The sequence below is a fragment of the Salarias fasciatus genome, chromosome 14, assembly GCF_902148845.1.
Source record: "Salarias fasciatus chromosome 14, fSalaFa1.1, whole genome shotgun sequence".
Taxonomy (NCBI): Eukaryota; Metazoa; Chordata; class Actinopteri; order Blenniiformes; family Blenniidae; genus Salarias; species Salarias fasciatus.
In genome coordinates this window covers 28831673-28855532 of record NC_043758.1, presented here as the reverse complement: position 1 = coordinate 28855532, position 23860 = coordinate 28831673, and the positions used below count along the sequence as shown (strand labels likewise).

Genomic DNA, 23860 nt, shown 5'->3' with positions numbered 1-23860 from the left:
GGGCTGTTAGACGCCGTCTTTAATGTAGTGATAACCTCAGATTAAACAACAAACGCTATTTTAATAGAGAAGGCGGCGCTGGACGCCCCCCAAATTAAAACAATGGATAAAACCAAAGTGTAAAACTAAACTTTGCTGGAATTTAAGGTGTGAGGCTCATCGCACTTTTAGGTGTTATGTGTTTTATGTTCAGCTATGAAATTTAGATGGAATAATATAGTTTAACATGTCTGTATAAGCTGAGCCAGCTGAGCAGAAGCAGGTGAAACGGAGTGTGAAAAAGCCCCACACTCTGTGTTTAGAGCGTTTACAAGGCCGTGCCACATTCTTCAGCTGCGAACACACAACTCACTCAGCTCTTGTTTACCCTCACCAGGGTGCTATTACTTTCATAAAGCACCCCCTCCCAAAAAAAAAAAAAAAAAAAGACGACAGGCTGATGGAGGGACTAAGTGGTGGCTTGGTCTGCAATCGTGGTCATGGCAAGATTGTTTTCAGGTCATCAATGACTCTAATCATCAAGCTTTCGGACTGCCTTCCTTTCTTTCTGCTCATTGGGCAAAATTGATTGTGTTCTTTAATCGTCCCCCTTATTCACAAAGGCAGTATTGATTACAATACTTTACAGCTGAACCGCGAGCTGTTGTTGCAGCCGTCTGTAGCCACGAACAAAGACGTAATCGCTCAAAGCCTCCAACTACCAATTTGTGTTGGTGCTCGCTTCCTTGCAGAGAAGTTTGCCAGGGAACTCTGAATTACTGTAACTACGCCTTATTTCCAGCTCATTCAGTGCTGCAGGCATGTGCACACTCGATGTATATAGAATCCCGGGAAAAAGCAAGAGCACTTCAGATCAATTGTGGAGGATATTATAGGAATGCTCACACAAACCTATTGCAATCAGCGTTGAGTAAATTAACTTTTAAAGGCTTTTTCTTATTGTTTGCATCGGAAGCGTTAAACTCTGAATCCAAGTAATAATCCTATAGAGTCTCTCAAGCGTTTTAAGGCTTGGAAGGATGTTTCCGACATGTTTTTGATAGGCATTGTTAAAACCAAACGACTTTTTCCTTGTCAATAAAGCGTCAATGTGGCAAGTTGAGCAGAACAGATTTGGGCAACAATGCACAGAGCGTAACGTCTTTTTAATCATCGCCATCAAAGCCGACGAGCAGGCCGGGAACGCCAGAGTTTCCCCGGCTTCCAGGGCCGAGTCAGGATGCCTCTTTAAACCCGGGAATGTCGCCTTTCAGGGAGATAAGGTGATCATTCAACCGTCCAATTAAAGAGGGTTGTTTGCATGCCTGCCCCCTCTCTGCTGCTGTTTGTTACAGTAGCTCTCTGCAGCTCACAGCGTTAAATAACCATCTGCACGGATTCTCATGGGCGCTTACAATATCCATGGACGTTATTGTACATTTTGATGTCTGACAGGCATGAGCGCGGCTAAATTTTTACCCTGTCAGGGAGTTTGCATATGAAATATATATATATTTACATACATACTTGTCAAAGTGCACTTTCTTCTATTCTAAATCCAGCGTTTAAAGAGTCTTAAATATTTCCTCTGACGTTAATAACAGCCCTGTAACGAATTCTGACACACATCCTTTTTGTTTCCTGTCAAGCAACAAGATGGGGACCGCGAGCATGTCAAGCAATTTAAGAACTCGAAGAGGGTTTTTTTTTTTTCTTTTTTTTTTTTTTTTCTTGCAGAAGTCTTTCTGGAATTTTGCCTCTGCAGACAGACTTTGGGAACTTATTCCAAACAATTTAGACATCCCATCAGACAGCTTCTCCCCCTGTTGAATGGCACATTTATTACTGCAATCGGCGATCGTGCAATGAAGTTGTCAGTGGAGCGTATGGCGTGGTTTACATATTATGTTTTATGCACAGCCTTTTTGTATTCTTTTCTAAGGACGCATAAATTTATGAGCCCTTGTGGAAAAGCTTTTGGCCAGTGGTGGCCTTGGAGGTGACGGTTTGTGGCGTGGAGTGTTGAGGTCGTGTCAGGACATGAGGGGATCGAGCATAAAACGAAACCCGCAGATCACGCTTACATTCTAACATAGGACTGATTATAAATTGGGATGAACAGTTTGCAGATAAACTTTTTCTTGGTGTTTGCATGTTCTTTCTGTGCATGCTTGCCCCTTCTTTCTCTAACACGTATATGATGTTAACTGGTACTTGAAATTGCCGACGGATGTGTTGGTGGGATTTTTTTTGTCCCTGTGTGTTCGGACTGCAATTGATGGATGACTGATTTATTATATGACTGGTTTTATGATGGTGTTAGTGCAGGGGTGTCAACACATTTCAGTTCAGGGTCCACAACTCTCAATACAGTCCATTTTCCTCTCGAGTGAGCCGAACTGGTCAAGCACTGACTTAATAACCTCTAATTTTACCCGTCAAAGATTTTTTTTTTTTTTGTTGTGGTTGCACAGTAGCCGCGAAAAAATTCTCTATATTTACAAAAAATACCAAACAACTACCGCAGAAAATGACTGTCTCAACATGAAGGCAGTTTTATTGATAGTATGTGTTAGTTTCATTGGTGAATCTGAATAAGTCATCAGTATGAGTTTGTGTGTTATTGTCTGTTTTCCATCTGATGAACTGATCACCTGTACTTTACTTTTTGCCTCTTTTCAACTCTGATCGCCTCCAGCACCACTACGTTGGATAAATCAGTTTTAGAAAATGGGGAAATGCAAGGTGTTGATATTGGTGTCAAACTGACACCAGTATTTGATTCCTGATGTGTGAAGTTACATGTTCTCCCCGTGTGTGTCCAAAGAAATGCATGTTAGGTTAAATAGTGTCTCTTAACTTCTCTGAAGTTTAAATATTTGTGTGTGTGTGTGCGTTTCAGTTGGGATGGGCTAATTGGCCTGAAAGATGGACGCAGGAACTATTTGGTTTCCACTTGAGCGGAGTTGATACTGTTTTGTTTTTTTTCTTCTTCTTCTGTATCTGAACTAAACACTTTGTTCTAGTACTTCAGCAAAATGCTTAGAATAGCTATTTGGTACCGCATTTAGACCATTTTGGAGCGATTTGTTCTATCTTTGACACAAATAAATCCCTTCCCTTGTTATGCTGTTAAAAACAACAAATCTGACAAAGTCCTGACGGAGAAGAGAACAATCTTTATGATCTTTTCTCTGTGTATCTGTTGTCACTCATTTGGATCACTTTTTTTTTATTTATTTTTTTTGCTGATTTTTGATTAAATTAATTATTCTGGCAGCACGCTGGATGGATTAGACAAGCTGGATAAGTTGCGCCATGGCTGAACCGCTCTTTCTATTTATGTGATTTTGTCTTTGTCTGTCACTTTGCTGTGCTGCGAGGAGGAGACGAATGCTGATGGATGTGAGGATTTCAATGAGTATAAACCAGCTGAGCGTCGCTAAAACCAAGACCGCAAATCAAAAGCGCGGGCGATAAAACCACCTCCCGCGCTTCTTATGTCTTGGATCTCATAAGCCAGTTTCCCACTGCTACTGCGCCTTAACCTCAATCTCTGTCAGATATAAAATCAAGCTGGATTCAGACGAGACTCTGTATGGAGGTCACGGCCGGCTGGACCACAACACCGAGTTCTTCACCGAGGAGCAGCCCTACAACGGACGCTCCTACTCCATGCTGGTAAATATTCCCCCCGTTTTGACTCATTAAAGGTCATCTTTTGCTGAATGTCACAGAGTCCGACACGTGAAGTATACTCCAGCTCTTGAGTCCGGGGCTTTTGCAGACGCTCTTCTAATAACCTGTCCCGTATCGCCTTCCCGTCCTGCATACTAATCCCTCCATGATTGGGAGGTTGTTGTACATTCACCCTGACAAACCGGCAAAATTAAGCACACTCGAAAATGTCAGCGCGCGCCGTGAATGACTGTCGAGTGCGCTTTTGACGGACGCTATTGTCCCACAATGCAGTGCACATATGTAAGCTAATGGAGGAGTCGCTCGCAGCTGAAAAACATCAAGAGGAGGCGTGGGCAGGAATAGGACGGATCCAGAAATGATAAGTGACGGATTCAGACTTCAGACAAACATTTTATTTTCCACAAATTGAATCTCCGCGTTTTTGCTCTGTGGAAGTAAACCAGAAAACCCAGAACAAGAAAACACACCCCAGACTTAAACCGAGAGGCGAGGGGACCGACCGCTACGCGACGCTGCTCTGCGGCCTGAGAGCTGCCATAATTAATGCTATTAGTGACTCTGGAGTATTTTCCTCGTCATTGTGACAAATCCTAACGTGGACGTGGAGAGGTTTACTTTCATACCCCGAGAGGCTGGAGTGTGGGATCCTGTTGGATGGTGACTGCAAGAATGCTCGTTGTTTTATTTTCCAAGCACATGTAATCTTTCTCAAGCGTGGAGCCACTCGGCTCATGTGAATTCGTCATGTGGACGTTCATAGTTTCGGAGTAGTTTAGTAGCATTGTGTGTGTTTTTTTTTTTATTTTTTTCACAAGGGCACTTTGTAACGGCTTGCTGCAGATACGAAATGTGATAAAACAGCTGTCAGCGTATTAATGTTTTGCCCTTTTTATGTTCCCTGTTTGATTCCACAAATCAGTTTAATTAGCCTGAAATGGAGTTTGTGTTGAGAGGATGTCTTAAAGTCATTCTAATGAGGTTTAAGTGTGTTGGCATGAAAAAGGACTGCTTCTGCTGACACACACACACAAAAAAAAAGCCTCAATTTCCCTGATCTGAGACTCCCCTAACCGCTGCACTGTTATTCTTCTTCATTAGCATGATTATCTTTTAATATGAAGAAAAAAAAATCAAGGAAACAGTCAGATCTGCCTACATTTGGGGTGTAGTATTCAGTCTTTGGCTGCATTTCTGAATATGATATTTAGCCTCTGTGCACTTATCCTGGAGTCATTTAGATTTCTGTCAGTCTGATACCTGCAGCTCTTTCAGATTCCCCAGCAAACAATTGTGCATTATTCATTGCATTAGAAGTTACCTTTTCATGTGCACGCCTCTCAGGCGTCGTGGAAGGGGAGAGAAATCTCTGCGAGAGTGAACCAGCCGGGCTCCCATCATGGAGACCGCTTAAGGCTAATAGCATGAAATAGGTCTGTCCTTGAAATATATAAAGAAACACTGATGTGCATTTTAAGCAGAGTGCTTAAGGATCCTGCACATGTTTGCCTTCAATTTTCTTTTTCTTTTTTTTCTTTATAAGACGCTTATGAATAAGATCGGGGATGAACGCATCCGTCTGATTGCTCACGTTAGATCTTATGTTAATGAGTCCACTTAATAATGCACAGAAAACACTGACGTCTGCGAAGCGGACTGCACTGTCACCGTCTCCCGCCGTGGGTTCTCGGTTCGTTTGGTGAATTATTAAAGATCTCCAGGCGGTGCTTAGGCTGTTTTGCCGGGCATCAGGGTTGACGTAGCACCTGATGAGGTGTTTGTTTATCTGAACTCAGCTTGAACCTCCTCAGATCGATACCGAAAGTGTAGCCGTTATTGGATAGAGGATGTTCCTCTATATTAGAAGTTGGACAGAGCACTTTAATGCTTGGAAAAATGTGTTTGGCCAACCTCGTCCGGCTTTTAAGAGCATCAGTTGGGCATTATTTAAAGGCCCCGCCGACCCCCGTCGGAGGGCCTCGTCCTCCCTCACCCAGACGGACGGCGTCCGGTACGTTAGGCCTGGATTTCATCAGTTAGGGACACAAATTTCACAATCTCTTAAATCCTCTCTAACTCTTATTAATTCCAACACCACTGCTCTTCACCCACGTCCCTCTTGGCCAAAATGTGAAGTTTAGTTAACAAGTCATCTGCTAATTTTGGCACCGTCGCGGATTAATGAGGAATGAAAAGAAGCGAGAGGAACGGAGCCGACAGGGAGGGAGGGAGGCGGCGAGCGGGGACCCTTCTGTGGACTGTAGTTCCTTTATTGGCTCCTCGGTAGAGATTGCACAGTGAGACTGTAGTCTTGCATAAAGATGCTTTTCCTCCTCCTCCTCCTCCTCCTCCTCCTCCTCCTCACACCTACCTGGTTATGACAAGAATAATCAGACAAGAGCCTCTGCGGGGGCTACGAAAAGGTGCCCACACCATCCATGTTTTATTTAACAACTTCTGCTTTCAAAGTCCGCACAAACTTCTTTCCTTCTGTCTTTTTAATGGGCCTGTCAGTTCTCCAGCTTCCTCGTTACTGAGCGATAATAAACTCTCATTTCCTCCGCCGATGCGTCGCACCTCAAACCCAGACGGCACGTAATTGGAGGAGGCCGGCAGAGCCGAGAGCACCACGAGGGTTTGGGTTGGCTGCGGTGAACGCCACGCGACTGCAACGCCCCGTGTTTACAAATCTGGCCTTGAAGGCGTCTTCGCCTATACACCATAGAATCCATCCATCCATCTTGTGGAACACCCCGGGCTTATAGCGCGCTGGAGCCGAACCCATCTGACTGGAGGTGAAGCCTCAGTACCTCCCTGACAGGTCACATATCTGTCATATACGCACAGACGACCGTATACACACTTCCAGTGAATTCACCAGGAGAAACATGTCATTATAAAACATCCGGATTAATTCAGTACCAGTGGTTTTATGCATCATAGCTGGTCTGAAGTCCTATTAAATCCACATCATGTAAACACATTTATCTGATCAGACTTAACATATGAAACCAAGGCTCCGTTTTATGTGAGGTCTCAAGTGAAAACGAAAAAATGTTCAATTTTTACAGCAATGTTTTGAAAATAAGACTATGATTTATACCACACCAGGCCGTTTATTGGCTCTGTTGGTTGTTTTTGACATGAAACCACGCACGCATGCATGCAGAGAACCTACAATATGAACATTAATGCTGGGGAATACACAGACATTAGTTAGTGTTTGGGTAACTCATCTATAAAACCACAAATATGGACAGTAAAACACTTAACCCGTGTAGTGGCAGCGTTTCCACTTCCTTCTGTGGCTTTGAGCAACTTTGTCGTGTAAACCGATCCACACAATGTTTCAAAAGTTTTGCATTTTCACTTGAAATCGTTGTCATGTAAACAATCCCTGAAAGTGCGTCAGAGCCCGTGTAAATGATCGAATCGTTCACCACCACCTGAGGATTCTTCAACTCGACTGCCATGCAACGCATGTGAAATTCAGAGGAAAAAGTGTCAGTGGTAAAGAACAACTTTTCATCACAGGAGAGAATCACACAGACTCTTAACAAATCTTTCTTTAGTGTTGCAGTTTCAAAATAAATGCTCATAGAAAGAACGTGTTTGATTAGTGAAGCTAAAAATCCTTATTTACAACTGGCAGGCTTTGAGGCGAAACTGGATTTAGCATCATGTGCATTATCTTAATATTGAATAAATGAAAATAGATTTAATAATTGCTGGATTCAATAGTGACTTGATTTAAACGATAGCAGAAAAGCAGATTTAAAGTAAATTAAATACTTGAAGTAGTGAGGATTTGTCCCATAAAATCAAACGATTGCTCAGTCAGAGGACGCTGTATTCAGTATGGTAACTATCCTATACATGATCTTTTTTCACATCTTTTTAGTCGTACGAACCTTTTTTTGACAGGAGATTGTGAAATAAATCTGCTTTACTATTCCGTCTCATGTTGTTTCCTCACGAATCAAAGTTAATGGGACAAATACTTCACCCTAAAAGTTAATGTTTCAGCTCTTCCTACATAAATTCTGCCGTTAATAAAGGCTTCAAGTTCCTCTCTTTATCGTTTTATGATAGTTACTGGAGGTCACCTTCGTAAAAACAGCTTCAATTACAAAACCTCTGAGAAGATTCAGTTGCTGTGAATGTAGAATTTCTTGCATATCTCAGATCTTTAACTTTTAATGATGCCAATTACGCACTTATAAATAGTGTCTTTACCTCAAATGAAATCATGTGAATTTATTATTCTGCTGCTAAAACAGCATGTCATTGATACGTTCTAGATAAAATCTAATTAGGTTTACTAATAAGTACATTGTGAACAAAATGGTAAAACCGTTCAGCCTAAATATGATATCCAGAAATATGTGAAGCACCTAATATGCAACTATTGTCAGAAATAAAAATGATTTCCCTTCAGATGTTTGTTTTAAATCCTCTGCATCAGCTTGTCACTAAAAATCATGTTAAGTCCTCAGTTCTGATTTTAGTCACAATGCAGTGTTTTGTCAAACTCTCTCTCGGTGCATAATTCATCAAATAGACCAACAAGCTGCTAATAAACTCGAGCATTAGAAGCTTGAACCTATGTGTGCAGGGGGAGCAAACCTGGCAGAAGGGTGGCGGCAGTGAAAAGTCACCTAAAGGAAGTGGCATTTAAAATACTTGGCAGGAGTGATAAAGCAGGAGGCAGACAGGTGTTTCCAGATGTGGCGCCCAGCAGCCTCTGCAGAGGCACGACGAGACGCGGCGGCCGGCCGAGTAGATTGAGCGCAGCAAGACAATAAAAGCACATTAAGCCCACTTCCTCTCCAAACTGAGACGTGTGCAGGACTGTCATCGGCTCCGAACCGGCAGGAAGCAGCAGGACTGTTGCCGCTGCAGCGATCGGCTGTCCAGAGGAGTCCAGCGAGAAGCGCTGTTTAACGGCGGGCCTGCAGCCAGAACGTCATTCCTCCGGTGTACGAAAATACGAAGGAACGCCATGCAGAAGAGCGGCGCCAGGTGCACCGGACTGATGAGTCAAGATGTGAAATGTGCGGCTGCAGCGGCAGAAGGCAGATTGTCCACCGGAGGGCTTGAAAGCGCTGGAAGGATGAATGCCTGCAGGCAACAGGGAAGCATGGAGGAGGTTCTTAGCAGGTACCGGGCTGCAAATATAGTCTGCGATACGGCCAGAGTTAGTCATCTCCACTGTGCCCAGAACAGTTATATTCTTATCCTTCAGCATTAAGGAGGCATCTGATGGGTGCCCCAAATCAGTCCGCAGCTTGACAACAGCCACAAATAGCAGAGCAACCAAAACAAAAAAAAAAATACAAACCGATGGTCCAGGATCTGATCTCAACGCTGTGGTGCAGCTCTGGGAAAAGAAACGAGTAGAGGAAAGTGAAGCTCCGGTATCACTGTGAAGCGACAAATCTACAAAGGTAATAGCACAACCGCTTCAAAACAAAAACGGAAGAGCAAGGAAACTGTGATGGTGATCTCTGAAGGTGATTTCTGATTTTAAGAATATGGGTCTTGTTGCAGACATGTAGAAGATGCAGTTTGACTACAAAAACTTTAAAAAGCAAAAATAATACTGCAAGTGTTTTAAACGAAATTCAACATATTATCTTGATAATCTGTTGCATCGCAGTGAAACAAAGGTTCAAATCTCCAAAAGTCACCTGGACTGATTTCTCAGTTCATTTGTTTACTTTCGCATGAGCCTAAACTGACAAGCGCTTTATTGTTTCAAGTGTTTCAGTTGTTTGATGCCACTGATGAGTCACAATGAGAGTTTTTTTTTTGTTTGGTGAGTGGCCATGATACAAGAAGACGAGGCTTTCAGTTTCATTCCTGCCTAATATGAAAATTGAATGTTTAAACAGCTTACACTGACTCCCAGTTAAAAAAAAAAAAAAGACAAAAAATAAGAGAGAGATGAAAAATGCAGAGTTCTCTTTATGTGTGGAAAGAAAAACGTGGCGCCTTTCTTCATCTGAGTGAACTGACAGCTTGATGTACTCAGCAGGGCTTTTCATGAGAATCTCATACATCAAGGACCAGGTCTATCGCTATTCAGCGGTTACAATTAATTCTTTTTTTCCAAGACAAAAACTCAAATAGTCTGAGACTGAATGAAATTTCCCCAAGTGAGAAAACTTACTTGAGCAAAAAGGATTTTTTTTTTTTTTTTTTTTTTTAACATGTCACATAGGCAGTTTTGTTTGAGCGTTCCAATGTCAAAGAGGTAATGTTAAGAAACGCTGATGAATAATTAGCTGCTTCAAAACCTTTTGATAAACTTTGCCTGCATCAAAGGGGTTGTCTCCTCAGACAGTTCCATGCAAAAAGAAAAAGAAAAAGAAATTAAGCTGAAGTGAGGAAGGGGGAGAGAAGGGCGAGAGATGTGCCCGGCTGCTGGAAAATGATCAAAAGATGTACATTTCTGTCATGAGATCTAAAGGTTGATGAGGAGGTTTGAACTGACAGGACGCCGCACGTGCACACTACTCCCGAATCATCACATCTTCACACTGTGTGTGTACGTTTCATTTGTTTCAGACGCAACGCGTCGGAGAGGGAAAAATACACATGAATACAAATCAAGTGTGGGAGTAAATAGAAGTCACTTTTATGTCAAATGCATTGAATTAAAGTTTAATTTGTGGCCTGAAAATAATGTGTTTGAAACTTTTTTCCACAAAATAAGTGTAAAAAAAGTAGATTAAGTATACTGCCAGTCGTGCAGGAGTGTCAGACACATTTCACAGACCATACAGCTGTTGCCTCACAAATTTGGTTAACAATGAAAAAAATAGTTATATTTAATTGTCATTAAATTCAAAATTAAAGAACATTTCATAAGAAGACAAAGACAGGGGAAACGTGCAGCAGTAGCTCTTAAAATAGAGACTCAAACTGCATTTTATCGGGAGATAATTCTTATTTGTCTATTTTGACAATTAATATGTGGGCCTTCCACAGTAGTGCTGATTTTCCATGTGGCCCCTTCGTGCAGCTATCTGCTCATCCCTGGTGTGTAATCCAATGCAAACCTTTAAGGAAAAATCTCAAAAGTGACACCTGGGATTTTGAGAAAAGTGTTAAAATTCTCACGATAACTTCACGTCTTCACATTGTGACTGTGATTGACGCGCCTCAGCGTATTACCAGAGGTCTGAAAGTTCCCATCATCCACTGCAGATAGACTTTAAAACCTTTGTGATTTCACTCCATTCGTTAAATATGTCAAACTTCCGTGGGAGGATCTGGTATTAAGCAGTTAATTGTTATTTTCTCCCACGCTGCTGCGAGTGATATAATTAAACGCTATTTCTTATCCTTCTCTTCCGAGCCTGCGGCTGATGCCCCCAATAACGCCACCGAGGCATCCTGGGGAGTAATCTGCCGGACTATCAAATACTTTTTACCCAGAATGTTTTCAGCTCGGGGCAAAACCAAATTGTGTGTGTGTGTCTGTGTCTGTGTGTGTGTGATTGGCAGCATGTGGTTCACAGTTTCTCCAACATTAACCGGGACACCTCGGGCCCGTTGTGGCCGCCATGTCTGCTTTTCTGAAGGATCTGATAGTCGTTTTCCATTTATATTACCTCCAGGTTTCTGAGTGTGTTTCTCCTCCCAGACACTCTGTGACCTTGTTCACTTCCACCTCACATTCCCGTCCTGCGTGTGGCGCTTTATGTGGGTTAATGGTTAAAAATACAGAGTTTGCTCACTAGTGACATCATCTTGATGTGTTTTTTTTTTTTTTTTTTTTGTAAATTAATAATAAAAGCAAGTTTACGTCTAATTATGTCCCCAAAAAACAAAACTACATGAAAAATGTTAAAGGAAATAGAAGGAATCAGAAAGGGTTCAGAGTGTCTGAGGAGCTAGAAAATGTTAACATGATGAAGAAATCAAAGAGTATGTGGAGTTTTAAGATTACACATAAACTTTGATACATCCCGTCCCTGATCTCATCAACTTGCATGTCTCTGATCATAATCTTTTGACATGACAATGAATTTGAAAATCTGCTTTTTTAATTTAAAATGAGTTATAGTTTTATTTAAACTAGATCAGGAAAAAAAGTATAACATTTATTAGACTAACTGAAAAGGTGAACCAATTCATATCTTTAAAAGAAAGCACAGGAGTATACATGAGCTGAGTAAAACTGTTAGAAACCTCTGACTCACATTTATGCTCCAGACTCACAAAGGTTCACTTATAAAAAAAGGGTTTTTGCGAGTGAACTGAAAGCAGACAGACTGCTATGAGCTCCTGATTCAGATAAAATCCTGCTGTTTAATACGATTTTCCAGTTTCCTACAGAAATATATATATTTAAAAAAAAAAAAAAAAAGCTGAGGCTTCAGAGAGAAACGGATGGAGCCCGTTTCTAAAGAGGGGCTCAGCCTCGGCTAACCATCCAGCTCAGGTTTTGGGTTGTTACCCAGTCAGATCCCCGGTCTCTGCCTCAAGTACAACCTACATGTGCAGAAGTGCTTACAGGGAGTTGATACTTGTTAAGTGAGTAATGGAGCCAAACAGAGACATGTCTGGAGAGCTAAAGTGCACAGATCGCCAGGCAGCGCTCCTTGCTAGGAGCGAGGGTCTGGAGACGGGCTGGATGATATATTCCTGCGAAGCACCTCATGAATCCTTTATCAGTGTGTTTGAACATTGATCAGATTGAGCATTAGCCCAAAGGCTGGATTCTGCTCTTCAAGGGAGAGCACGAAATCTGAATTCTCACATGTGAGCCGCGGCAGCAGGCGGTGCCGGAGCGTCCGTGAGACAAAAGAAGTCATGAAAAGGACACAGAGTGCCGGCTAACTTTTCCTCCTAATGCGGCGCTCACCAAACGGGCTGCTTTGCCTCTCCTCTCATCCCGTTTTGTTTTGCTCCTCTGATGTGAACACTTGAAACACTCGTTGTGTTGTACAGTAACTGATGCCGGATCTGACTGCCGCTGCCTGATATGAAATGTGGCTTTTTGAGTGCCGGCAAAGTGGTAAACACCTACTCCAAATGACAAATCAGACAGCGACGGGAGCTTTGTGGACGTTTCCAGATAAATCCCGTTTCAGGCCGACTTCCACGGACCGACGACAGTCGGGCGTCTGACGTCCTGCCTGGAAAATTCACATGCAAACAAAAGCCGAGCGACGAAATGTGTGATTAATGGATTGATGATTCATGGATCAGCCAGGTTAACCCGGGACGGGAAGTAATTAGAGTTGGGAGGATCGGAGATGCTCCGCTTGATAACTGAGTGAACTCCGTTCAACCCGACGTCTGCTGCTGACGGCGCATCAGAACCCCTCACATCACGTATCTCTCGGCAGTCAAAATAGAAAAGGCAGTGAATCATGCACCTTAGGTTAGGTCCTTAGGGCTAAATATCCAATTCATTTTTACCAAATTCACCTTTTTGTGAACAGTTTTTAACTGCGCACCGCAGACATGAGTAATCACAACACGCCGCTTCACAACAGCTGACTCACTCATCAGCGCGTTTCCTCACTGTTTTGACATGGCTTGCTTACATGCAGCTGTTATTTTTCACATGATTTCTTCAGTGGGAGAAATCGCAAGCTAAAATCTATTATTTGTCTGAAAGCCCAAATCTTGAACTGCTACTGTTTTTCATAACTACCTGGATATGAAACTATCCAGAACAATACATGTCTGCAACTATTCTTTATTATCAGCAAGTCAGTGATGCGCATATGCCTCATGTTAACAAATCATATTTACAATGGATTTTTAGATGAATGTCTGCTTTTTCATCATGTTAGTTATAAGTTATTACAGTCCTTGTAAGATCGACTCCTTCATGTTCTCGCTGAAGCTGAAGGCTTCAGGAAGTTAGTACGCTTTAGCCTGAATACAAAGAGTGAAAATTGCCACTTCCTTAGTGTTTTAAAAGCCGTATAGCTGTTGGAAATCATCATTAAAGGCTTCACATTCATCTTAATACAATATAATCCCATATTTTGACTCTTGTTGAGTGATTTCCATTCATTTCAGCTGATGCTTTACTTTTAGTTAAGAGTTTAAATTCTGTTTAAATTAGCAGCCAGGATCATTTCAGCTGCTAACAGTGTAGCGTTTTCAGGCTGCACACACGTCAGTGTTTTCTCCCATTGACTCTATATCAAACTGTGTCACATCTAAAAGCGTCTGAACACACAGCATACATATTTTTTGTGTATCTTTATATTGTATGAGTGTAAAACATATGACAGTTTATTCACCACATTTCACCTGGACTGTGCCGGACTCTGTGTGTGTGTGTGTGTGTGTGTGTGTGTGTGTGTGTGTGTGTGTGTGTGTGTGTGTGTGTGTGTGTTCTCGTATTTCTATCCTTGTCGGGGCCAAATGTCCCCACAAGGATAGGAAAACGTGGAACGACGTGCCTTGTGGGGACCTTTTTCCGGTCCTAAGTAGGAGAAACAGTGTTTTCTTGACCATGTTGTTGTTACTGAAAAAAGTAAAAGTGCAAAAACATTTCTTTAGGGTTAGGCTTTATTGTGGTGTGGGTTAGGGTTAGGGTCAGGGTTAGGGGCTAGACATGAATGGGAGTCAATGGACGGTCCCCACAAGGATAGAAATACAAGACTGTGTGTGTGTGTGTGTGTGTGTGTGTGTGTGTGTGTGTGTGTGTGTGTGTGTGTGTGTGTGTGTGTGTGTGTGTGTGTGTGTGTGTGTGTATAAGACACACAGTTTAAGTAAAGTCCATGCATGTACAGTATATAATAATGAGTATTATGGTGATTCGAGCGCCTTCCACTAATTGCTGTGCCAACACTCGGGACGTGGTGCGGCTCCCGGTTCGCAGGCCCGTGTGGATTTTGTCACTGCTGCTATCTGTTTGCTGGAAATAAAAGCTGTTGACATATTCCAGGTTAGACGCAGTGGTAGCTTTTGTCTAAACAGGTGCAGTGATTCATTCTGCCGCTCCTTCTCTCGGCGGTGCTCCTGCATGGAGACTCTCCCACTGTGACTGTTTAATTAGTCACCGATGTCTGTGTGTGTGTGTCAGTGTATCGGCGCCGGGCTGCTCGACTCCCCCGGTGACAAACTGTTGCCAAAGAAACGCGTCCGCGGCGAGCTCGGATCCGCCGATGCCGAGGGGCGGCTCGCAGAGTTCAGGGGGTGATTGAATTGTTTACAGCTCGGCTCGCTTTTTTCGTTTTCTGTTGGGAAATACGGCGTCATTTATGTCTGCTTGGCTTTTCCTTTGGCATAAATCCTGAAGTGACTAATGGTACACAGTGGCTCCTCGCCTCCAAATGACACTGTGAATATCAAAAGGATTGATCAAAGACTTTATTAGGGACACCACTCCAAACTGTTGCCCTCTCGGAGACTTCTTTGTAGTGTGTGCGCATATGGAGAGAGAGATTTAAGGAATCTGACATTTACTGGCTCTTTTTGTTTTGTAGCTTTCTTTCTTCCTGGCAGATTGTTTCTTCACAAAGTCCCAAATTTACCGTTGATGCCCAGCCAATGTGTAAAAAAAAAAAAAAAAAAATGATGCGAAACACACTTTGTATTGATTGGACTGTTCAGAAATGGAAAGCACAGAGGGGGCTGATGGGGATGGAGGATTTGCCCCCGCTCTTCTGCTGGTTTGTTCACTTGGACGTTTAAGCCGTGAACAGAAAACCACATTAATGACATGAAATGCTGACATATTAAGTGCCTGCTCGGGAAGTTCGGGGGATGCAGGCTGCTGACGTACCGACTCCAGAGGCCCGGATGCAGCAGCAGCAGCAGCTGCTGCTTCTCCGTCACACTCTGAAACCACCTCTCTGACCTTGGTGCTCCCCTTCGATCCAGACAGTGGCGTTTGTGGATACCCCTCTAAATACACCCCCCGTCCTCTCCTCCTCGCTGCTGCAGCCACCGTGCTGATTGTGAGGACTGACCATGCCTGCGTGTCCCGCAAAAACATCAGCGTGAAGATTCAGTAATCTCCAGAATGAACGATCTTGTTAACGTCATTAATCTTCAATTGTCAACTGACTCTTCTCCCTGCATTCCTTCCTCCCTTTGTCTCCTTTTCTCTCTCAGGTCTACATCCCCTGCAGAACTGCTATTGTCCTGGCCAACGAGGAGATAGATTACTGTTATTAGAGGATGATTGTCTCCACAGAGACCAGGATTGAGAATGGATTCCAAACTCAAACTGAGTGTTAACAATCACCTTCATCTTAAAGTGTCAACCTTGCAAACCCACTTTTTGTGTTTGAGCCTCTTTTTTTTTTTTTTTAAAGACAGTGGGGGTGTGTTGTCGACTAGTGTGCTTTCAAATGCCATCTGCAACCTTAGACGCTGTGTAACCCCATTTACTACAGATTGGTCCATTTGGGAAGCGTCCAACCTCACCAGCAGCGAGATGCTAAAACTCAATACCCCGCCGAGTCCGTCCAACACTCGCCAGCAGCCATTTATAAGCTCTGTTGCATTTGGCTTGTCATCTGAAGTGCTCGACCGGCAACTGTGGCAGAAGAAAGCAATACAAGCAGTATTCACTTATTAAAATTATTCACAAGATAAGTTATGTTAAAACACTTTTCTTGATTTCATTGTTTTCTGTTTAATTAATAGAAGAAAAAAAAAGAGTGTCACAGACGCATATAGATGAATAGCAGCCTCACTTGAATAGCAGTCAAATCAATGGCGATCTCTGTTAATTTGCATTGTGTGACTTTGTTCGTATAAAAATATATTGTAATTTGCACAAAGTATTAACCCGGTTTGAATTATTATACCTTTAATGAGTGTCTGAAACTGTTACGTTATAATGTTTGAATTTATGCAGCTACTGGGAGCATTTAAGGGTTATTTATGGCTCGGTTATTAAGCCAGTAATTTGCAGCTAAAGCAGTGATAAAAATCGCCTAATTTGGATCATTCACACTGTGTTGTATAATGCACAGGCAACATTTTGAGCTGAATTACATCGTCTCTCCTCGCTTTGCATAAAGCATAGGTGCCTCCTGCGATACATCACATTAAATGGGTTTATGCAATGGATTTTCTTTTTTTTTTTTTTTGCTAAGCTCTTCAAACTCCTAAATTGTTCTCAGATAAGTTGACGATGAAGATGGGAAACGATGGTATCGGAGCTGTGACGCACACGTTCTGGAAGATGTGATTTATGTGCAGTGTGTTCATTAGCTGTACTTGGTTCCCCCAGGAATGATCTGCTAAAACAGGTATCGACATAAAGAGCGACATGTGCCTCTTCCAATTACTTTTCACTCTTTTTTTTTTCTTTCTTTTTTTTGCGTGACTTTTTGTCCTCGGCGCATTTAATGAGTGAAATCCCAAAGCCTTCGCCCGAGCTGGTATGTGAGGAGGTTATTGATAAACGAAGAGAAGCACTGCAGATTATGACGGAACCGCTGATCTTCCTCCCTCAACAACAACAGCAACGACGAAAAAAAAAAGGAAAATGTCATAAAATATTGTGTTTTGCAAATGACTTTGATAATTGGTCTGTTTCCAGCCTTTATGTTCTCCCAGCTTCCATCCGCCGTCTGAAAAAGTCCCTTGTTGCTGTATGAATTGGTTGTACTTTGGACAATTTCAAACATTTCCTGCACCTTTTATCACAGCAGTACTGAGAGAAGTGCAACAAGAGCTGATTTTTTTTAGCATCTCGGATGAAAGCAAATTCCCTGATTTGCTGCCACGACCACGACAACAACGCTGTGATCCACACCTACTGCATTAGCGCAGATCCTCCGCCATTGAGGCCGTGTATTGTAGCATATGGCAGGTCTGTGATCGGCTTCGCCCGCAGCTGAAGGAAAACCGCATTCATATTCAGGACCATCCTTCTGTGTTTAGCCAAAAGTGTCATGAACGTGTCATTTCTTTTTCTTGTGTGTAATGAAAACGCCTTTTCTCCGCCTCTCCGAGAGCACAGAGAGGATCACTCTGCATGCATTCGGAGCAACGCGGTTTCTGGAGTGTTTAATCATTCCTCATCTGACCCCATGTCACTGTCATTTCACCGCTGCCAAAATGAATCGTCTGCATTTCCTTTCTCAAAAGTAATATTGATGTGTGATCCACTGCAACTGTTTCAGCATATTTCCTTCGTTAGGACTAATGATAATAAATCAGTGTCTGTCCAGCCACAGGACTCCGCCGCCTGATTACTGATTCTGTGCCGTCGCGCCGAGCTTCGGCTTCCTGTAAGGCGATCGTGTGACGCTCCGCTTGACGCCACGACTGCATTTTGGGCCTGACAGGTCTGAGAGTCCGGGGTAATTTAAGTGTCGTGCCCGTCCATCACAAATATGTACAAACCTGCCTTCAGCCACAGAGGAGACGTTCCTCACTGTTCTCCAACTAAATGCACCAGGAAGGGAAAACTTTGATCAAGTTGAGGATTGTGAAAATACAACATGCTTTAACAATGAATGACAAGCAGGGATGCTCATTTAAATCGGAGTGAACTGAATTAACCTCACTGAATCACAATGCGTTCAGTTTTACATTAATTAAAAAATAATTAGTTTCCCCTGTCTTCGGCAGGGGTGTGAAACATAAGGCCCGTGGGCCAAAAGCACCTCATCAGAGGCTCCCATCCGTCCCGCCAAACCACCACAGAGCATGTGGCCCTTGAATTGAAATAATGTTTTGTAAAACAGTTCATTAAAACATGTTCTGATTATTCGGTCAATGAGAAAACTCTTCAGAGTGGATGCTTTCACATCAGATACAAATTTCAGTATGAAACAGCATCAAATCTCTATCAGTGCAGTCTACTTTTTAGTTTTTATAGACAAGATGAATAGTTTTTTTGTCTTTTTTGATGGTGCACTCTCTCATAAACCAACCTTGTACTCATTGAAATTAGTCAGACTTCATTGTTCCAGCATAATTAGTCCACGTTCTCATTAAAATAGAAAGATTTTTACATTTATAGATGATTATTTTAGTGATTTGTTAGTTTTTATGAGTGAAGACAGCAGTTTTCATAGACATTTTGGCTTCCATGTGAACTCAATTTGCATGTTGTAATGTCCTGTGTTGCTTTTTTAAAGTTTCCAACCACATGGTCAGACATTATTCTTTCAATGTAAATCCTATTTCTAGATTTCTGTCACTGTGTTGGTCTCCAGCTACCGAATCAGTTTGTAAGGTGAAAATAATGAAAAATCCATCCATCTTCCACTCATCTTCATCTCTGCATATTTCAAAACATGCAACAACAAAAAAAAAGTCTTCTAGATAATTGGTAAAAGTTCAAACAATTACACTTCCATGCAACTACATTCAAACTTCTCCTTTAAAAAAGTGGTACCAGTGCATCCCTAATACAGTCTTAGACTAAGAGGAGTTAGCAAGTTCTCCCTGAGCCTCTACTGAAGTGCATTCCTATGATCCAGATACTCTTGGTTGGTGAGTCTGAATGTGCTCCGATGGACTCTGACCTCTACAACCCAAACTTGGACGGCAGATCACCGGCGGCAGAGCTGGAATCGGTCCCGGCCGCTGACACGGGGCTAAAGATGGCGTGCGCCTCGTGCACGTTTCCAACTGATCTCAGGACCCACCGGAGAGAGTCGACTCAACACACATTCACACCCGAGTCCCCAGTTAACCCAGGTTCTCAAAGGGTAGTGCAGAAATCCCAATTAGAAAAAAAAAAAATAAGTGAAGCGTGATTATTCAACACACATTTTAATCACTGAACTCGTCTAATGGAAGTAAATACAGTTATAATTGCTTCAGTGCAAAACCATAAGTGGAACAATATTTGAAAGCTCCACAAACGCCTCTAATCAGAAGGAGAATATTTATGCTTAATATAACTGATGGATCTCAACTGACTTGAAGGACGTAAGTAACTAAACATGGGAACTTTCAGTCATTGTTAAAGTTAATAAGAACTATTTTCTGATTAAAGAAGCTTTTCTAATTAATTTATTTTGCAGGACACTAGACCAGGAGCGTCAAATTGAGACCGGTAACATAGCGTATTAACCTTTAAAGTCAGAGTTTCTTTGTTGTTGCGTGGAGTATATGTTTTAGAAGTCTATATTTTTCCAATCTGATCAATTTGTATCAAAATTTAGAACAATTTCAGCACAAAGGCAACTTTAAGGACGCATTCTATAATGAAATGTGTAAAGAAACATCTATTGTTATCTGCTGCACTTTGCAGATTTTGCATGCACAAAAATTCAATGCTTTATTTGAAATATTTACAATTTGCTTGGTGGGTTCGTGAGCTGAATTGCAGCCCATTGCTGGCTGTTTTTGGGCCACGGGCCTGATGTTGGACGTCCCAACATGAGATTGTGAAAGCTTCATGAAGACATCCAGTCAGAATTTTAGCTTTAGATTGTAATTTGTTTATCAGTTCTTCTCTTCCCACTAGATATTTATTACATTTGAATAACATTTAGCCCAAAAAATAGCAAATGTGAACGAACAGGTGTTCAAAACATCAGCCTGCAGTGTGATTTAAGCTCCTTCAAACATGTGGATCTTGGAGTACCTGAAGAAAACAGCCCAGTGACACCATGCAGAAGGCCGAGGGACCACAGCCGAACCGTGACCTTGCTGTGAGGTGACGGTGCGAACCGCTGCGGCACCACGCCACCTCAAGGTAACGCAGAACTATTTTTGTTTCTAAGAGCCGTTTCAAACTTTAACGTGAGTCACTTTTCTGATACTTGCGCTCTGGAAAGCCCCGAAGTCTCAGACGACGGAGCGGAAGCGTCCTCCGTGCCAAACACAAAGTTTCCATTTCCGCCGGGTGGCTGGGGGGGCCGTGAAATGTTGTGGCAGGCAGGACTCTCCAGTGCAGTCGGCGCAGTGATTCCCACAACATGATGTAAGGGGGATGAAAGACAACTCATCACACTATAATACTTCAATTTCCATTTCCCAGGCATTTGCACTTTATACTACTTACACCAGATTATATTTCTTTGTACGCTGGCACGGATACAAGCAGCTCCTTAATAGCATCTGCACCATGAAAAGCAGTTTGGGAAGAACAGGATGTAGTTTTTGTTGAGGCGGCTTCACAAAGGCACTGATTCAATTCTGTGGTCATTTTTGAGCTTCATTTTCTGGATGTTAGAATGTAATATTTTCCCTCTTTATCCCCCCTCTTTCCTCCTCCTTTGGTATATTTTCTATCCTCATTCGGCGTGTCTTCTCTGCACAGTCATCTCCAGGGCACTTCCCTTGGTTTGGGTGGATGCTTTGAGGCTGTCATAACATCATGGCCACCTGCCTAATATCATAAAACTAAGATGCATATTGTATTCTGACGTCTTTCTTTTAAACTTCTGCAGGAATATGAGTTAGGATATGAGGATCGAGCCTCGTCTTTAACCTCTTTTTAGTGCATCATTAACCACTTTTAATAGATAGGAATGGGAGCACCGCTTCAGAGCTGCAGATCAAGCCGTAGATTTCTGGCCTTTCCACCTGTCAGTGGTCATAATGTTATGGCTCAGCCCTAGAAACAAAGTGTCTGGCCTTTTCCAGAAGTGTCCCTCTGCGACTTCGCAGTCATTGAAGCTGCATCACAATGGGTGGTTTGTGTAATATAATGCGGTGCGGCACGTCGTCTGTACACGTTTCAGAAAGCTCTGAATCCATAATGCAATTACATCACAGAAGCAGCAGAGAATATAAGAGCTGCACTGATTTCTGCTGCATGTTTTCTGTTGTTTGGTGCCCCCCTCGCAGATAAGGCTGTCATGAAATATGCAGGACCTACAGTCTATGCTATTCAGTCCATGGGAGGATATCGCAAGTGACCCTGAAGAGAGTGTTCGCTGTTGTAACAGTTTGTCTTCTTGCATTTCTCACAAGAACATAAGTGCCTGAGGGAAGATCCTGGAGAATTCAATAAAGTCGTAGTCAGAATTGGGGGTATGACATGCACAAAGAGGATGTTTTCAGAGGCTGACCCATGAGACTGCACCAGTCAGGACTGCTTTTCAACATGCACGCCGCTGCAGCCGCGACGCTGAAGTGCCAGCGAGCAAGAAGCAAACTTTACACAGCCGAGCAACATTTACCGTGCACTGTGAATGCAGAGATTGATTACACAGACTGAAGACGCTTTTGGCCCAGTGGTTAACGCTGTAGACTCACACTGAGAGGAACCCCGTTGGACTCAAAGGCACAAGCTTCTGTGTGTGGTCTGCATGTTCTCTCTGTATATTTATGGATTTCCTCCATCAATAATACAAAGACGTGCGTTTATGGGGCAAGAGCTCCATCGAATAACAAACACGAATACAATTTCAGATTTACATATGAATTCATTCATGTATTCGATTCAATCGGGCTTTATTTGTCCATCGCCAATAACAGCGCGGTCATTTCAAGGCGCTTTGACAGAGAAAAACCCGACAATTCCACATGAGCAAGAATAAGCGACAAGAATCAACCTACAGCAGCGCAACTAGACAATGGTGCCGGTGGCCTGAACCAACAGTAGTGAACAATGTAGTTTTCATGTTGGGATACTAGTGGGATACTACTGTTTGTTTTGGTGAAAGTGTTGGTCTTAGCAGTGTGTGTGTTCTTCGTGTTACCTGCCTTCACCTGTGGTCAGCTGGGATCGACTCCCTCTGACCACAGACAGAAAATAAATGGGCAGACTTTTCTGTGAAGACTAAACTGAGCGTGTTTTCCTGCTCGGCACATTAAACCCTGTTGTTGACTGAATTTGCTTGATGAGTGTGATAAACGGAGGAGCGCTCATTGTTTTCCCCGCTCGGTGTGTGGATCAGTTGTTGTTGCTGTCACGGTTGTTTTTGAGGAGAGACGACGGCCTGCGGTTCCAAACACCCGCGGCACGCAGTATGGGACCTGATCCCATTAAGACCAGCCGGGGCCTCGCTCGCTTACGTGTCGTCAAAGTCTCCATTCTCATTTGGAATGGACCAATAATCAAGATGCCTTTGTAATAAATGTAATAAAGCACCCGATTAACAGACTGAAACTTCAAGACTGGTCGAGTATCACAGGAGATTGTGCACTATTACACACATGTTGCAGAGCGGGGAGCCCTGTTTTATAACAAATCACACAGTCGGTGGTTTTCTAACCCCCCAGAAGGTCATTTAGCAACACATAGCAATAATCTCACGCTATTAATAGTTGGAGCCTCGGAGACTCCTCTGCTGTTTGTGCCAACAATTCGACTTTTAACCCGCTTTTTGCACCTCTTCGTAGTATTTTCTTTCCTGTGTCTTCTTTTCTCCGGATTATTTATGGATTCAAATAAACATGGTTCATGTTGGGGGCGGCACACAGGAACAGTGGTTAACACTGTCATTTCACAGAATGAAAGAAGAAGCATGCGTGTTTAAAAATGATATTTATGAATGAAATATTCACCGTGCCAGGGCCAGCCAATCAGCCTTTTATTCACTTGGAGATCCACTTGTTCAATTGATTGGTTTTGTAAAAATACGGATATTTTCATCCTGTATGTTCGGAATGTTACTGAAAGTCATTAAGGCACTGTTTTACTTGTCCTCTGCACTCAAGATGAAAGTAACATGGTACGGGGACTGCATGTTGTCTGCTAACTGAGAATATAACCAATCATTTTGGATCGATTTGAGTTAAGATAAACCCCTGTAAAAGTAGGTTCATGTAAAAACTGTACAAAGATAGCCAATTTTCAGATCACTGGTTTGTGTGGATGAGCGAACACGACGGTCAGTCGTCAAATAGCTTTATTAATCTGCTTTTGTATACTTTTAATCCAGAGGTTCTTTTTATTACCAGTGGTTATTTATTTTCCAGGAGAGAAAAGGGCTGCTGTGACTGAAATGTTATGGTAATACACAGGAGGAATCAGCCTGGGCGGCGGGAGTTACTGTTGCATATCGCTTTTTTAGAATGGCGCTCGCAGCGCTTGTGTGCGTGTGTGTGTGTGTGTGTGTGTGTGTGTGTGTGTGTGTGTGTGTGTGTGTGTGTGTGTGTGTTTTTGCTATAAGCAAGGTTAAGCATGTGATCGAGCTATTTCTTTACAGAAAAGCATAGAGATGTAATTGATATCGCTCTTATCATCTCACTCCTGGCAATCTGGCAAACAAGAGAATTTCCCCTCCATGCCGCAGTATTCCTCAAATGTCAGAATCAAAAGCTCGAG

The 23860-nt window shown here is 42.6% G+C and overlaps 1 protein-coding gene across 1 annotated transcript in view; it reads left to right on the top strand.

Moving 5' to 3' along the window:
* gbe1b (glucan (1,4-alpha-), branching enzyme 1b) overlaps positions 1-17852 on the top strand; it is a 107287-nt gene extending 89435 nt beyond the window's left edge. Inside the window, exons 15-16 of the mRNA XM_030108469.1 lie at positions 3543-3660; positions 15775-17852. Of these exons, the coding sequence (XP_029964329.1) occupies positions 3543-3660; positions 15775-15837 (181 nt within the window). The 3' untranslated portion in view covers positions 15838-17852. The remainder of the gene's footprint in view (positions 1-3542; positions 3661-15774) is intronic.
* The last annotated feature ends 6008 nt before the right edge of the window (positions 17853-23860 follow it).